Raw genomic sequence first — 18,743 nt, 5'->3', positions numbered from 1 at the left:
ATTATCTCCCATTTTTTAATTCGGCAAGGATGAAGGTTCAATAGGGTGATGGAATAATAAGTAGATCGGGTGGTTGAATAGAGTATGGTCATTTGTCGCAAGTATTAAATTTCAAAAGTCTTGAACGCAGTTTCAAAGTATAATAAATTGATTTAACTATTCAGTATCAAGGCTTTAAATTGATTTAACTATTCAGTATCAAGGCTTCAAAGATTAAAAACAAGTTGCGTAAATAAAACTAGAGTAAAATGCGGTTGTTCAACCCGTAGTGTTTCAAACTTTTTATTTTTTCTACCTTTAACTAGAGTAAAACAATTTTATTTACTGCCATTTTCCTGTTCCGATATTCATCCGAACAGTTGAACAAGGTTAGTAATTATTTAAGTTATTTCTAAAGAGAATTTTTCAAAACATAAGTATCACATCGGAAAGGTTTGTAAGAGGTAATTTCCAAAAAGAATTAATCAAACCCTTATTTAATAAATATCCAAAGACCTATTCATCAAACGTTTTGTTCCAATAATTTATTTACTGCCTTTCTTCTCTTCTAATATTCATCAAATATTCTGTTTTAACTTTTGAAGTTGTTTTTTATCCCCTTCTTTTTAATGGAGTTCATTCCTTATTTTAATTCTTATTATAGGTTTGAAGTTTTGATTCCAATTATTGTTAAGATAAGTTACATTGAAAATGATACTTGGCTATTAATTAATAATAGCATGTACCACATACATTGGAATTGAACAATACAACTTGCATATTATCAGGCTTTGACGTCGATCAATCATAAAAAAAACGCGTACATCCCACTCCCAAGTCACAATCACAACTGATATAAACGACAACAAAATTATAGTATAACCTATAAATAAGACTACAACAGAAAATGGTCAAAAGGTTGTTATAGTCCCCTTTTTGAATTCCGGCAAGGATGAAGGGTCAATACTTAATATGTATGGCCAATAGGTTCAATAGAATAATAACAAGTATACTCTACAAGGGGGGTTGTATAGAGTATGGCCAATTATGCAGTTCTTGAACGCAGTTTTCAAGGTGTAATACATAAATCTATCTATTCAGTGTCAAGGCTTTGAGATTCATTTCAAGGATTAAAAATGAGTTGCGTAAATAAAACTGAGTACAGAACATAAAATCAAGTTTGGCATAAAATTCAGTGTAAAGGCTTCGAGATTTAATTCCAGGCTTAAAAACAAGTTGCGGAACTGAAACTGAAGTAAAAGCAGTAAAGTTAAGCAAAACAGCAGGAAAACAGACAGATATTATTATGGAATTCGGCAAAAAAAAACCTACGGCTCCGACTTGGATTGTTCAAGCAGTAGGTTTTTAAACTTTTTTTATTTCTTCCTTTATAGCCCTAAAGCACTTACAAGATCACCTCTCTTCTACCCGTAATCACCCCATTACACTTTTGAAACATTTAGGAAAAGAATTCAAAATAGAAATTAAAAAAATGCCATGGAGGAACAACGATAATTTGCGTGACTGTGGCTTGTGCTGTCCGGATTTGTGTCCCACTAAATGTTCTAATGACACTCATCTAAACTTTTTATTACATCAGGTTGCTCATGTGAGAAGTTACAGGTCTGATTCCCGATGTGACAGGGAGAACGATGACACCGACTTCCATCTAGATGGGATTAAGCTGCCTGGGCATGAGTTGGTCGTGACAGAAATCTACAAGTGATAATCAATCAAATAATTAAACCATGTCAAACAGATAGTAAGGCCAGATATTCACATCAGAGCATTGCAAGTTAGACCTTAATGATAAAATTCTACCTCACCGGGTACTTATAAATATAACATTCTCTTTCTTCTGGTCTCACAAACTTTCCAATTTCACCCTCTCTAAAACCACCTTAACTTCCTCGAGCATGATAGGTGTTTTCAGGATAATGACGCTGTAAGCCACCTTAAGAAATCCCTCGAGAGATACTGCTGAGTGGAGGAGCCAAGCGAGTCAAATTGGGGGGACGGATTATGGATATAATATAATTTGACAAAAATCACAACCAAAAACAATAAAACCAAAAAAAAAATCCAAACACAGTAGTTGGTCAAAACTTAAATTTAAAATCTCAAAATAAAAAAATTAGTCGAACAATTCAAAGTGAAATATTAAACTAAAATAACACTTGCATCCTTCTAGTTTTTAATTATTCAAAGCCTACCGAAAACAAGCTAAACCAATAGACTAGATTTGTTGAAAACAAACCAAAGAATATGGCAAAAATAGATTTTCTATTCTAATTTACTCAATTAGAAAAAAGCATTAAAAAAGTAGACCACCATCCTTAAAAAAATGCCGAGGAAAACAACTTTCCAAATTAAAAAAGTAATCCAACACATTTTCCAATCCCAGAAAAATTAGATAAGCTCTCACTTTCTCTCACTTCCTGACTCTAACTTTCTTGCTTTGTCTCTCTTGTTCAATGGCGGCATCAACAACATTAACAATTATAGAAGAATCTCAATTAAAAAACAAGACATTTTACTCAACTTTCTTGGGGGTTAGGTTTGCAGTTTCCATGTGATACCAAATAACGCAATTTAATTAAATTTTTAATAAAAAAAATTAGTCACCCAATGTCACTTAATTAGCCCCGCCAGCGATTGCGGGCTGCAGACGATTGAAATTTGCAGGAACAGTAATACCAGCACCCTTAAAAAGGGCTACATCTTCACCGTTTTGATTGTCAAGGGCGCTGTTATTACTGTTCCGGCATATTTCAATTATCTGCAGCGTCAGTATCTGTCGAGGGATTTCTTAAGGTGGCGAATCCAACCATAACTTTGGAAGGTCGTTTTAGAGAGGGAGAAATTGGAAGGTTTGGGAGAGAAAAACGAAATAATTCAAGAACTTTGAGGTGGAGATGAAGGTGAAATAAGTGGAGTTAGAAAACGGGGAGCTTAAATAATGTATGAAGTGACGGTTTAAGAGGAGTAAGAAGGTGAAAATGTGGAGTGAAGAGTTGCAATTTGACAATTCAATGGGTGAAGGCATAAGTACCGCTAAATCCCTGTATTTGGCAATAAGTACATATGCATGTATTTGGAAATAGGGACGCGGGAAGCGCGGGAAACAAGGTTAATAAATACCTTGAATATCATAAAGGTTTTATCAAATACAATTTTAATTACTGCCATTTTCTTGTTCCAATATTCATTGGAAAGTTTAAACAAGGTTAATAATTATTTCAGTTATTTCCAAAAAGAATTTTACAAAACCTTATTATGACATCGGAAAGGTTTATAAGAGTTAATTTCCAAAAAGAATTTTTAAAACCCTTATTTAATAAATATCCAAAGACATATTCATCAAATATTTTGCTCCAATGTTTTATTTACTGCCATTTTCCGTTCCAATATTCATCAAATATTCTGTTTTAACTTTTGAAATTGTTTTTAGTCCCCATCTTTATAATGGAGTTCATACCTTATTTTCATTCTTATTATAGGTTTAAAGTTTTGATTTCAGTTGTTGTTACTTGTCACGATAAGTTTCATTGAAAATAATACTTGACTATTAATTGTATTTGATTTTGACTATTACAATTACTCAAGCGTTGTTGTCAAACAAATAAACAAATAAAATAGAATTATTTAATTCAGAATTTATTGAGTATTAATTTAGGATTCAATCGTTTTAGTCAAAATAGATTGAGGAATATTATTAAACTTTAATTGTATTCAATCTAAATTAGGTCAAACATGTGTACACATAATTAAAATACTTTGACAACACAGTTCATTGTTATTGGTATTTGATTGTATATAAATACGGATACTAACATACTAATCATAATTTCTAAATCGAAGAGATGTACAGTTACCTTCAATGTCATACTGTACATAAGTTTAGCGTCACATAACTGATTTGAAAACATAATTGGGTATTAACGGCACTTCAACGAAATATATCATATAATCCAACTAGTTAACACCAAATAAACCACAACATGTACCCACACGGAGCATTACTTCACGGATCATAGTAAAAAACATAATGAAACATCCATACGCAAAGGATCATTAGACATCCTACAAAAGGGAAGTTGATTTTCGTTCACAGACACAAACACGTAAGGATTCCACATGCCCTATTTGTCTGTGAAGCAAAAGATTTCATCGCCATTCCTCATGGCCGCACCCCTAACATCCATTAATAACGAGACCTCCTTGTTCTCGTGAATCATGAGGATTTTACTTGGGCACACATTCACCTCCTCACTCCAAGCTCGAAACAGGCCGTCTAGAGAATCAACCAGATTGACTAATACCTTCTTCTTAACAGCACGTGTTTGAAGCTCTGGAGATAGACTAGCTTCTTACGAACATCCATGTTGGCCTCAGGTTCCTACGTGAAAATGACATTCAGCTTCACAATGTAACTAAGTTTAAACACGTAAATACTGGAGTTTTATTTCAGCAACTAAAACGTATTTTAATTAACGGGTTAAATTAGTATTGTTAAAACACAAATTAAACGAAATGAATAACTGTATAAGTGACTAAGTGTAATACTCCGAAACAAGCCACTGTACTTATTCCACTATACGAATATGCCGTACTTAAATTGAACGACAATAATCACTTAAATAAACAGGAGTTAAATTTAGATGGAACAGCAAACGACAGTCACAATGCAAATTTGACTAAAATTTAACGCATAGTCAACGTTTTTTTTTGGACGACCTAATTTCAAGACGAATGAAATAACACTAATGTTAACAACTATATTTTGTGGACATAAAAGTCATCGAATTTCATCAGAAAACAGTTTTCTCCATTAACCAAATTACCCACACATAAACAGCGAACCTCAATCTATGTATAAGTCTATAACTACAGTATATACTAAAAGACACACCATCAATGACACGTGTCATTTTCTGGTGTGCCCCTTAGTTATTTTATTTTTTTAAATACCTAAATAGGAAAGAATTATTATACCAAAATAAAATGTTGCAAAACAGTTTCCTAAAAAAAAAGATTAGAAAATATTTAGTGTATCCTTCCAAATAATAATTGATATCATAAACTTCTTAACTTAATTTATGACATACGTAAGGTTACGTACTAGTTTACAATTAATAACAACAAGGATTTTTTTTTGAAAAACCAGACTTTTATATTTAATTATGTATGAAAAGCTTGCCAAGAAAGATGTGAAAAAATATTTTAAGTTAGTTGATTATTGAGAAAAAAAAAATGCAACATACATAACAGAGAATGAATAATAGTTTGCAAAAAAGAAATCTATTTATAAGTCAAATACATATTGTTAAGAATTTCATTTGATTAAAAAAACAAAACGCTATTAATTTGTTGGTAAATTTTTTTAATAATTAAATATAATGTTAATTAAAGAATAGTATTACGGTGCATGGCACGGGACCTAACCTAGTTATAGATAAATGACAGACTTCAAACTACGAAAGGATAAGAACCGAACCTTGCTCCGAACCCACAGGACAGCCCCACTCACAATCCCACCCAACGCTGGACTGTTATTGGAGTGAACGATGCCGCGAGCGTTCACGATAGTAATATCAGCCGGGTGACAGTCTACCCTCCTAGCATAGTCGTAGTAAATAATCTTGAAAGATTCATTGATCTTCAGTTCATACTCGAGGCCGGGATCGTCGTCATTTAGGCTCCGAACCCTGAATGAGATCTTTGGAATTAAGTTGCCGGGAGTTGGATGACAAACCCTTGCTTGCGCCAGTTATACATAAACCTCATAATCACAAATTTGTAAACTCGAATTTGTATATACAATGTGAAGTCTTCTTTTGTTAAATTCTTCTTTTGTTGAATTCTTCTACGTACAAGAATTATTATTCCGTCACAATTGCATTACCAACACTACATATAACATTTACGAATGGTTGTATGAGATATTACCATGTATGAGTGGGGTAGAGGGACAATTACATGGTTTCACCATGGTAAGTCACCTTAATTTACGTGACACTTTTTTGGCTAATGACAAAGCAATGCCAATACACACATCATCGTGAATTGATATATGGTTGACACTGACAACTCAATGCCAAAGTCTCTGAGATTTCTGAAAGCATATCATGACTACTATTGTCTACAATTTACTACGTCAATGTTCATAATGTGACTACAGTGTTGTAGGATGTACACTACGAAAATGTGCAGTAAACCATCAAAACAATGGCTCCGACTGTCGTGACTTGTTTTTAGGGAGGATTGAAAAATAGTCTGCTGGTGAACCCTGAAACTTTGAAAATTGATGTGTACTGTAGCTGGATTAACACAATTCAAGCTAAGTTCCCGCACCGTTAACTCAGTAAACAACAGTTTACTATACAAAAACGGTTAAAAAACAAGCAATTATAACGGTTATTAACCAATTCACAAGGTTTAAACAATAAATCAAGGTAAATCGTTAGCATTAATTCTGGAATTAATCAGTCAAGTAAAAAACATTTAACATAAACCAAGCCCCTAAGGCTTGTTCAAAATACCGTGCAATGATTAATTTCACTTAACAAACCCAACCCGACCCGTATTATACCCTCCTTATAAGGATTTATGTGTTACCCTAATTATTATTCTACACATAATTGTGATTGGTCTTCGTTGTATCTCCTAAGTGATTTCGGGATTCAGGGGTTGTAGTTTAACAGTCGAAATATTACTTATGGGAAACTGATTCCGTTCACGCTTGAAAGATTATTATTTTTTCCCGATTTCTTCTTTGTCTCCCTGTTTTTTAATATAATATCCCCAACACAAACAATCGTGAGTTAAAATTCTCGTGCGATGTAGCATTCCTACACTAAAGCATTCCTAGAACCTACGAAGTATGTGACTTAGTTGTTAGAATTAACACTATCATCCAATAGTTTTTCAAAGTGTTATTCCGTCAAGAGGTTGTGATTTAAAAATCAAAACCATATTTGTAATAATGCATTTCATTTCCCAGTGGTTCTTTTTATAAGATATTTTATACCACCCAGGAAATAGTGGTACCAATGTTGTGTTAGTGGGTAGGATGCACAGACACTTTGTCCAACAGACGTGTCCGTGTCCGACATATGTGTCGGACACCGACACTCGTTCGACACATGTTGGACACACATAAAAACTACATCCTGGTTTTTAATATATTTACACACTTTGAGATGAATTGTATCCTACTATGATACGATCCAGTTTACATTTTGATGTGTCACCTCATCTTGTTAACCTTTTGAATTAGAAAGTTAAGGTAAAGTATGAGAGAAAAAGGTAAGACTTATAATACGATCACCTTCAAAACACATTTCATAGCACATTATTGTATGTGAATTAGGAATTTAGCTACGGTAAATAACTTGTTTTCAGGTTAATTATTTAGTGTTTTGTTAAATAGGTTGTCAAAATCTTGTTTTTTTTGATATATAATTTGTCTTGTTATTTGCCGTACCCGTGTCCCCTATTTTAGGATTATCGTTTTGTCATGTCCGTATCGTACCCGTGTCCGTGGCTGTGTCCGTATCGGTGCAACCTATTGTCTTAGTGGTGCAATGAATCACATGAGATGATCGTTGTGGATTGTTATGCGACAGTACGGTAATTAGATAATATTTAGGGTATATGGATTTTGGATAATATTAGGAATTATCTTTTCCTACTTTATCTAGGTTTTCTAGACTTTTAGAGAGGATAGGAGATCTTATTCATTGTACTATAAATTGATTGGTTTTGTGTTAATGGAAATCAAGTTAAAGTTTATTCATAAATCATTTTGCTACATCATCTGGTCCAGGGTACCACTAGGATACGTAGGGTACCACTTTTGCATGGGTGGTACTAATCCCCTTACAAAAGAACCATTGTAAAAGGAAATGGATGATATTCAGGAGGACGTTGGCAACTTACTACTCAATAATTACTAGAGCTCAACTCGTTCCCTATTATCCTTCGTAATCTAACCCATTCAGACTCCCTAAACGATTTGTTAAGCACACCCTGTTTAAGAGTGTCCATTCCAAAAGTCGCCACCGTAACTGAATGTTGAAGCTTAAACAATACGTACAGTACAGTGGTACATTTACTTTTATACTAGAAGGCTTATGGTTCCACAGTAGTCAAATGTACCTAGGCACAATGTCCAAGACGTTGTGCTGTATTTGACAAGAAAATACACAATGCAATTGACGCATCAGCTTAAAAGAATTTGAAACATTTTCACCAAAATTAAATTCACTTCCTACCATATTTCTGCATCCATTGTCTTCCATTTATCATTACAAGCAACAATAATGGCCGGAACTTCCGTTGTGCAATACTGTATCTCACCTCACCAACCTTAACCCCACCCGGAACAACCGATATTGTATTTTCAAAAAACAGAGAGGGGGGAATCCGAATTAAACCTGAACTTAGTTAAGTATTTTAGAAACTGCTACACCTTTTACAATGGGATATACCAGCCTGTGCAGTCCATTATAGCACATCTCCTCCAGTCAATGTGCTGCCAAACTGAAGGCATGGTGTTACAAGATGGGAGGGCGACGTCGGGGCACCTTCCTCTTTTGGAGGACTTGGTGGGCTGCTATGACGAGGGAGCTTGTGTCCTGCTGTACTGGCTCATAGACAGGTTCTATTCCTCGGCGTCCCCACTCATAGTACCACCTGAAATAGAGGAAGCAGTTGACTTGAAGCCCAATCTTAGTACCGACTCCATAGTTGCTTACAGTTTCCCCACGACGAGGCGCACAATATTTGTTGGGTCTTTCACGGATACCCTCCACCTGATGATGGTCGATACTAGTAACACCCACCTAAGTTTCCAGGTTGAAGGTTGTACCTTTAAACCTAGTGTTAATCATCGCTGGCCCATTCGTAAACGGTACAACCGTGTTACCTATAAAGGAGAGCATCTTTCATTAGCCACCGAACAGTTTGGCGTAATCGCTCGGGGGTCAAACATTCTAATTTGGAACGCCCGAGGGTGCACAAGGCCCTCCTTCACGGAACACTTCGCAGCCCTGCACAATAAATTTAACCCGATGTTGTTCATCATTTTGGAAGCTCGTGTTGGAAAACATGAGGCGAGCGACCTCGTTGTTCGTAGCCTACCTGGTGATTATGAAGCACATAAATGTGGTCCGCAGTCATCTCCTGGTGGAGTTATGGTGTGTTGGCAACAACATATGTTAAGGGCCAATTTCTTCCACATATCGAGTGAGCCGATTGGGGTGGCTGTTGATGCTTTTTTCCAGGTGATTTGTATGATTTATAAAATTGTGTTGAATTGTACGTTAGTGAGAGTTAAATTAATTAGGCAACTTATTGTTGTTTCTGATTACAGGCTCCACCACCACCACCACGACGACTATCGTGGCCTCCGAAACCAGTTCATTTGAACAATGACTCGTTAAGCTCGGACGAGGAGGCAGAGCCAGGTAGCTACTACTTCAATTCTAACTTGGCTTTTGACAGCTCCATCCACCACCTGGGATTGGGGAAAGACCTATGAAGAACCGGGGATCCAACCCTCTATAATGCTCTGTGTCTTTGTTGAACTTGTACTGTAGTTGAGTAGCCTTTTATCTATTTTGATTGACTTTGCCCTTAAATTCTGTTTGACTAAAATTTTATTCTGTCCAGGTTGCAATGTTGAGGCTTGAAGTACATCTCAAAGCCTTAGCTATGATAATTGAATCACTTTATTCCACCTTTGAAACTAATGCAACGCCTTTGAGAATTATAATGTCCGGATAGTAATGTCCTTCAACCTCTTAGCAATTTAGCATTGATACCAAAATGAACACTAGAAATTATTATGTTTTCCTTCAAAATTTTCATGACTAACTTAGATCTTTACCAATAGTTGTCGTATTCTAAGAGGCCCTAGTGCCTCGCAGTGAGATACATAATTGTATCTCACAATCACAAATTTGTAAATTAATTCAACTTTTTTTATCCACTAGAGTAACGGTGGTACGACCGTCGTTACATAAAAGTTCCACCAAGATCTGGGAGGTACAAAAACTCGCCTTGTTAGATGCAGTTATGCAACTCACTGTGAGAAACGACATGTCAGGTCATTTCTGTTGTATGTTTGTGAAAATAATCATTCATTACACTAGATTTCTTGTTCGTGTGTAAAGGGTTCATGTTGTACTTCAAATACTGTTTGGTAATAAATTACTACGGAGTACTTTAGACGGCCCACAGAAGTTCATAGGGCCCATACAAGTCATGACAATCTAAGCCAATTTTACGACGGTTCTCTGCTGATTGTCAAATTTCGTCCTCCAACACTGTAGTGCAACTGTTACCATTGGCCATTAAAATTGTACAACAATATTCTCCGAACTTTGTCACTGAGTTGTCATTGTCAACAATATTTGAGGCACTAACGAAGTGTGTTACTGGACATTAGTTTTCCTCTTTCAACCCATTCAATTGTCAAAATCAAACCATTTCACTTCACAACCGTCACCTTCTTAACTTAAACCCAATTTCTTTCTCTCTCTTCACTGTATAAAGTATGATCAGAGGAAAACTGTATTCTTTCATTTATGTCACTTCATTGGCAGCTGAATTTGTTTGGCAGGAGAAATATTTTGGCGGAGGAAATTGTTTTGGCAGACGACTGACTTCTTCTCCGATATTTCCGACACTATCTCCTTGTATTGTCATTGTCAACAATATCTGATGCACTAAAATTAAGTCATTGTCCACAATATTCAGTTGTCATTGCGTTGTCGTAGTAAAAAAAAATATGACGTGAATTAAGGTGAATTACCATGGATGTCCTTGTACCACAGTCATAGTTTCAAATATCTCATACACGCATGCGTAAATCGTATCTGCAATATTGGTAATGTAATGCAATTGTGACGGAATAATGATTATTCGACAGAGCTAAGAAGAATTCACCAATTAACCAACCTTGTATATATATATTTGGGGTTATAAAATTTCCGTTGCGTTCATGAGGTTTACAAATATCTGGCACTAGAATACGATGGTAATTTGAGTCGGATAATAAAATGTACAAGTATAATTGAAGTTAAGACCATATTATTGGAGCTATTCATTGAATTAGTACAAAAATTACAATGCTCCTCAAGATATTAAATAACAAATAATTGTTAAATTGTTGCCTAACCTTAGTACGCCTTACAAAAATCATTTTTTACAAACAAATTTTTTAACAATATGGATCCTTTAATCAAAGAAAGTGAACCACACTAGTGAACTGTGAGAAAATGAAAAGTATATTCCGATCTAATAGACTACATAAATCTAACCACGGTAGATGACGACGAGGAAAAGTAACTATTTCACTAACAAGGGTGCGCTTAGTTCAACTATGAACGAATCAACAATTGTCTAATACCGTACTTCGAACAACTTGCACAATATAATCATCCAAAGGAGCAATGACTGGAAAAATACGATCAAATAGAAAGGACAGTAACATTTGGTTTCCGATGCTCTAGTAGATACGAATACTTGAACGGTTGGCTACTTCAACTGCCACATATCCGAGTTTGATCATATGTAACTTATGTAAGGGTTTAGCCATTAGGGTTTTAAGGGTTTAGTTTTTAGGGTTTTGGAGGGTCTCGAGGGTTTTGGAGGATTTGATTTTCGGGTTGTTCGTGTATTAACGAACATAATATTCAGTACGATTGGGTTGAATGTGTTTTTGATTGTCCCACTATTACCCCTTCGTTATTTGGATTCATGTAATGGTTGCACATGTTCCATTTGGGAATCCTTTTTCCCATTTTTCTCATTCGGTAACACGTTCTTTTCACCCAATGGTTAGCGTTTGGTAATACAGTAGTTAGTTGATTGGTGTGACACCAACAAGTCAAGAATCTACCACTGCACCAACAGCTAAGACATTAAGAGCTTTTAGGTTTGGTCAATTTACACGTCGTCATCATTGTTTTTACTAGTATTAATATTTATCCACCATGTGTCCTTTAGTTTGTTGTAATTATTTTTGCAAATAACGCTTTAACTACAAAGAAGTATGATAATGGGGTATACAATTGCAACATAATTCCGTAACAGATTTATAGTGTAGTGGACGGATTAATAGTGTAGTAGACTATGTTAGTCAAGTAATGTTGCTAAATACACAATGATAAACGAGTCTTTTTATTCAGATAATACTAAAAATAAACACAGTTGCGCTAAACCTGACTACAGGGTCCACATTAAATCACTGAAACCAGAAGTACAATAAAATCACTGCACCGTTTCTCACTTGTAATCGTATCAACTAGCAAAAAAAGGTAAACTCAAACTGCAATCGCTATACATTGAACCGTATTCCAATGCAGATGTCTAATATGTCAAATTAACATCAATAACTATATACTAAAAGACAGACACACTAGCAATGACACGTGTCATTTTCAGATGTTTAAAATAAACAAAAAATATTTAGAAAAAAAATCTTATGTATAAAAATAAGATTAAAAAGATTAAATGTATCCTAGCACTATATATATTGATACCATAAGTTACAGTTAAAAAAATAAAAATCAAATTCTTAACATAATTTGTGACATACATAGTGCTATATACTACTCCTACATTTTTACAACAAGGATTTTTTTTTTTTGTAAAATACTTGTGTATTTAATTATGTTACAAAAGCTTGTTAGGAAAGATAGAAATTTTTTTAAGCCAGTTGATTATTGAGAAGAAAAATAAGTACCACGTAAGAGGGAATGGATTAATAGTGTGTAAAAATTAAATCTATTTACGAATTAGATACGTATACATAGTTGTAAGATATTCATTTGGTTAAAAGAAGAAATGATATAAAATAGTTAGTGAAAATATATAAATATACATATATGTGTACTTTAAATTATATATTTTGCTAATAATAGACTCTTTCATAATTAATTCATTTTACAAAGTAGTAACTTAAATAGTTTTTTTTATTAAATATAATGTTAATAATTATAGAGTATTTATTGAAAGTTACCGTGCATGGCACATGACCTAATCTACTAGTAATTATATATCACACTCACAAGGACTATATTCTTATTCCTATCAGTGAAACCGGCGAAACAGAATTGGCAAAGAACTAGTTCAACGCTACCACCAACACACAGTTATTCAACCAATATGAGTTCCTACATCCCTTCAAACCTAAACCCTTACCGGGGTCCGGTCCATTCCAAATCCTGTCCACCGCTTAGGAAAAGGAAGGCTATGTCAGGCCGTCACAGTCCGTTGGAGCAGGTCGTAGCTTTTGGCGTGAGGGTCGGCGGACGAAAAGCCGGCCGTGGAGTGTGGGAGTCTCGACGATTTGTTGCTTCGATCGTCGAAGATCATGTACTTGACCTAACGACACAAGCAGGACGTGCTGCTAAACTACCCCAGATTGTTTCTAAACATGTTGTTTCTGAGGATACACACAGGACCCAGATAATGAATGCTTCTAGAGGTGTTGCTCCTCAGCAAGTGATTAACATACCAGGAGACGACCCTGTTCAGATAGAAGATGATGAGGCTTATGCTGTGGTTGTCATGGCACCTACCACTGCTAAGCCAGTGCCCGTACAGCCTGCTACCAACCGAGGGGCTGTAGCTAAGCAAGCAAGGGTTGCCCCTCCAAATCCTGGCAACTTCTTTCCAAAGATATCGTTCAGGGTTCGGAGCCTAAATGACGACGACCCCGACCTCGAGTATGAACTCACGATCAATGAATCATTCAAGATAATTTACTATGACTACGCTAGGAGGGTAGACTCTCACCCGGAAGACATTACTATCAGGAATGCTTGCGGCATCGTTCCCTGGCATAACAATCCAATGTTGGCCGGGATAGTGAACAGGGCTGTCTTGTGGGTTTGGAGCTAGGTTCGGTTCCTTTTCCTTTCGTAAAATGAAGATAATATTTAATGTCATGTTTTGAAAATTTAGAATTTCGTTAAAGTGTGGATGTTATATAACTTATATTGTGGTTTAATTGAAGTTGTTGTTAAGGTGGCTAAACTGTAGTGATTTACTGTAGTTTGGACTAGCTCTGTTCTAAATAAAATGTGCCACCTTGACTACAGTGGTATACTTTTATCATCCATTTAACATGTCAAAATGTACCAGCATTATTAAAGTGGTACATGCTATTTACGAAACTACCACTGTAAGAAGCAAAAGCGATTCTCACATGTTAAACTAATTACTTTTAATTTTACTTGTTAAATTGGTTGGTTTATTAGGCTCTTACTTAGGCTATTAATTAGGTTGGTGATGGGGGTGTTGATGGCAGGTCCAGCTATTTTTGCACCCTAGTGTATTTCAAAGTTAACATTTAATGTCATTATATTAAACTGATGTTAATATGTGTTAATTTCCTTATTACATAATCTGTTATGTCGGCTAAATTCTTCGTGGTAATTCATAAAATTACAGTTATGTATCGTATAATTATAGTGATTGATGTTGTTGAGTTGTGGTTCGATAAATTTGTATAATGGTATAAGTATGTGGTTCAAACTTATTTAAATTGTGTTTCTTAATTTTGTTTACACGTAGGTACCCAAGGCCAACATGGATGTTTGTAAGAAGCTAGTCTATCTCCGAGAGCCGCGAACACGTTCGGTGAAGAAGAAAGTACTAGTCATGCTGGATGAGTCTCTGGACGACCTGTTTCGAGCTTGGAGTGACGAGGTGCGTGTGAGGCCTAACAAAATTTTATGTTTCACGAGAACAAAAAGGTCACGCCAGTTATGGATGTTCGGGGTGCGGCCATGAGGAATGGCGACGAAGTATTTTGCTTCACAAACAAATATGGCATGAGGAAGCCTAATGTCATGTGTTTGTGGAACCAAAATCAACCGAATCCCCTTTGGTAACAACCCTATTCATCCTTGACGTATGAGTTAAAATCAAGTGAATCCCATTTTGTAACAAGCCTAATGATCCTTGACGTATGAGTAAAAGGGAAGTGAATCTCCTTTCTTTTGTATGTAGGCTAATGATCCTTGATGTATGTTTAATTATGACTTGTATTATGATCCCCGATGTAATGTTTAATTGCAATTTTCATTCTCATCCTAGATGTCTGAATTTGAACAATGATTGTTCTAATTAGATTTTAATTATGACATTTGTTGTATGAATTAGCACAATGTGTTGCAAACAACAGTTAAGCACTTCCGGGGATTACACATGACTACCACAAACAAAACAATGAAAAGGTTAAAACCAACGGGAAAATAGGATAGTTAAAATTGTAAAATGAAACGCCATAATTACCGACCCTCGAGAATTGGAACGATTAATTCTATAGTTCATCACCGCCTTCACGTAACTTCCATATTTCGTCCTATCGGTAAAACACCTGTTCATTCCCCTTCAAAACCTTCTTAGAAACCTCAAAAAAAAAAAAAAAAAAAAAAAAAAAAAAAAAAAAAAACTCGCCAATTGAATTCTGCTACAAGGTATGTTCCAATTTAATTCGTCGTGTACTGGTGTCGGACTCTTTACTTATGTTCCCTGTTTTTTCTTTGGATCTCCACTCTCCACTCTATAACACTGTATTCTTGTTATATTTTTTGCACTTCGTGTTTTTAGGGTTATTTTACCTTTTCATGGTTTTGTTTATATCTCCAATGTTTCGTTGTTTTTATGTCGTTTTTCCTAATCTTTCCGTTGTGTCTGGTATTTTATGGTTTTGTGTTTTTTTTTCCTAATATCGCCATAAATGGTGTGACTGTTTCCTGCTTTTTGTGTTCTTTTTCCTCATGTCGCCATTAATGGGGTGAGTGTTTCCGGCTTTATTACGACAACAACCGGGTGGGGTGGGAAAGGGGATGAGAATTATTTGCTTATCCCTTTTTCCCACTTTTCTGTGTGGGATTTTTGTACCTCTTAGTTCGGATTAAACCCAGTTGATGTGAATTGTAGTGTTTTCCTTTTTGCCCAAAATCTTAACCAATTATTTGTGTTTATGGATTGTTACAATTTATGGAGGGGGTTTTTTGTACCACTGTCACGCAACGGCATTGTTATGGATGGTACATGAAATTGTACTATTTTAATCACAGTGGTGCTGCTTTATACCACTTTAGAAACATGGAATTACCATTTCAATTTTGTCCCTTTTGCCCAATTTTTACACCATTGATAGTGGTATTACAAATGAAGAGTATATGTACCACATTAGTTATGATAGTGCAAAAACCCCATGTTATGTACTGCTTTCCAGACATGGTTTGACCCTTCCTATTGTCTTTGGTTGTTAAAGAAGCTACCATGAGTGACTGGGAAGTGACTGAATTAGAAGGGCAACTTGACAAGTTGTACTCAGAGATGTCCGAACTCGCTGGGCAGGGGAAGAAAGTGGTAGAAGAAGCAGAACAGGTTAAAGTAGTACATGCGGCTAAGCTTAAAGAAGCAGAAAAGGTTAAAGAGTACATATGGCAAAGCTAGAAGAAGAGAGGGTATTATGGGCCCGTTTGAGCCAGCTTTTGGATCAACGTATTGCACGCGTTTAGAGTGAAATTGTTGCAAGCCGTTCATCGCCAGGAATTGCCGAAAATGACACTAATGTTGGGAATGAGCCACCTGTAGAGAAGACTTTCGAGGAGGACATGGAAACTGTTGTGGCTGTTTGTGGTGCTCATGATGGTAACGGTGATGAGGAGATGGGAGACCAGAACCAGGAGAGCATTGTTGAGGATGAGGATGAAAATGATGAGGACGACGATGATGAGGAGGACGATGATGAGGATGACAAGTTTCGTGTTGTTATGATTGTCGTGGTGTGGCCGTGTTGATACCCAGTGATGTTTTAAAAACATTAATGTCTACAATAGTGGTACATTTTTCGTTTCAATTGGTAAAATGGCGTCACAACCTACGTTGAGTTACAAATAACAAGTCGGGTGATGTCGACGGCCTTGTACGACGCAGGTATTGGTACCACCATTATTATTATGTCACTGAAGAGAACTCTAGTTACAGGAATGGGTTGCGATTACAACATGAATAGTCAAAAAAGGTTTATGTGTCCGAATTAGGACATTATTTAGTTTTCATTGTCCCATACTTAAATAACATTGCAAATTCTACTCTTACAATACAAACAGAATTTCTCACAAGGATTAAGCATATCTTAGTGGTACATTTAAAAACGTAAACATGTACCATTAATTATTATATGCATGCGTAAGTGAGAAATGGCCATTTCCAAGAGTATTCGCGCCGGAATCCTAAATATATGCGCTTAACATTCACATTTATTATTCATCATCACCATTATCACTTCTCCCAACCCATCATTTCCACTCCCCATGCAGACTACTTACATGATGCAAACATTTTATTTAAAAAAAATGTAACAATATGATGTATTTAGTTTAATTACTCTAATTGAAATATAGTAAACTAATTGTAATAAGTTTAATCACTGTAATGTATCATCAGAATCATTTGATTCTTTATGTTAATGGTTCGAGCAAAATATTTCCCCGTTTTCAGTATTTGCGATCTTGTCATTGAATTTTTCCTTTTGTCATATGACAAATTATTCCGTTTGAATTATGTGTTAGATATATTAATAACCTACCTGTCCATCTACAAATCTTGGAATAGTGGTACGTTTATCGGTTAATAAATGTACCATTAATTATTATGTGCATGGGTAACTTCTAATTGGCAGTTTCCAATAAATCCTCGCCGGATATTTGAATATCCCCCAGTAATTCAATGAACAACCATCATCATCAAAACTCCCAACCCACTACATCCGACCCCATGCATGAAGGAAAACCGTCTCGTGGAAGTCTATTTATATGTCAAACAGTTTTTGCGAAAAACTTAACTTCCTTCTATTTGAACAAAGCGATCTCCCTCTGTAAAAAAATTAAAAATGGATGTAGAAGAGAAAAGAAAATTCTCACCTTCTATGGTTGACATCCTTCTGCCAGATGTGTTGGTGACCATTCTAAGTTACGTTGCTAGGTCATCTCCTGCTGATTTATTTCGGTGCAAATTAAGGTACGCTTATACTTGAAAAATGTACTATGTTATGTTCTCTGTTTCTCATCCTATACACATAGACTGTAGTAATCTAATTTCTACCGTATAACTTGATAAAAGTTGTAAAACCCTGCGACTGATAGCCGAAGAAAAGGGGGTCATTCAACAAATTCACCTCCCCTGGGTTAAAGTACGGATGTCAGGTATAAGCCGAAATAAGGCGAATATGTTCTGGAAAAAGTGCGTGCAGAATGAACATCCCGAAGCTCTGCTTGAGTATGGATTTGTACGTCTTCTTTTTTTTATTATTGGGAATTTTTTTCGTCAGAATTTATGTTTATGTTTGTAGACTTCTTGTAACTGTTTTACCATGTCTCTTTACTGTAGCGACAATTCTTCAACTACATGGCGGTCGACGAAGGAGTGATGACGTTGGTAAGAGCAACTGAGTTGCACAATTCGATGGCAGACTATGTATTAAGCCTCAGATACATATACACTGGAAAAGAAGAAAGTGGTTTAAGGCTTTTGGAGAAGACTATCAACCGCATCGGATCTGCAGGGATAGTCCAGCGCAGACATAGGTTATGTGAGTTGGCGAGTGACAATTGGATGCGCAATCATATGATTTTACATTATGATCCAAAGCCGAACATATTTTGCAAACAAAAATTACAGCTCGAGAAGAACTTAAACCCATGGGATCGCCTTTATGATGAGGATGC

General features: G+C 35.7%; 1 protein-coding gene across 1 annotated transcript; it reads left to right on the top strand.

Moving 5' to 3' along the window:
* Positions 1-16,290: 16,290 nt before the first annotated feature.
* Positions 16,291-16,814, top strand: LOC110728648 (46 kDa FK506-binding nuclear protein-like). Its single transcript, XM_021908291.1, has 2 exons — positions 16,291-16,440; positions 16,533-16,814. Exons 1-2 carry the CDS (start codon positions 16,291-16,293, stop codon positions 16,812-16,814), a joined length of 432 nt encoding a protein of 143 aa, XP_021763983.1.
* Positions 16,815-18,743: the final 1,929 nt, after the last annotated feature.

This window comes from Chenopodium quinoa, unplaced genomic scaffold, assembly GCF_001683475.1.
Source record: "Chenopodium quinoa cultivar QQ74 unplaced genomic scaffold, ASM168347v1, whole genome shotgun sequence".
In the NCBI taxonomy this organism is placed as follows: domain Eukaryota; kingdom Viridiplantae; phylum Streptophyta; class Magnoliopsida; order Caryophyllales; family Amaranthaceae; genus Chenopodium; species Chenopodium quinoa.
This window is presented reverse-complemented; position numbering and strand designations above follow the sequence as displayed.

What these genes read in the sequence shown, in the direction of transcription:
- LOC110728648 (XM_021908291.1), top strand. Translation starts at nt 16,291, where the DNA reads ATGAGTGACTGGGAAGTGACTGAATTAGAAGGGCAACTTGACAAGTTG. An exon ending in AGCTTAAAGAAGCAGAAAAG is followed by an intron (nt 16,441 to 16,532) that starts GTTAAAGAGTAC and finishes GCACGCGTTTAG; the next exon opens with AGTGAAATTGTTGCAAGCCG.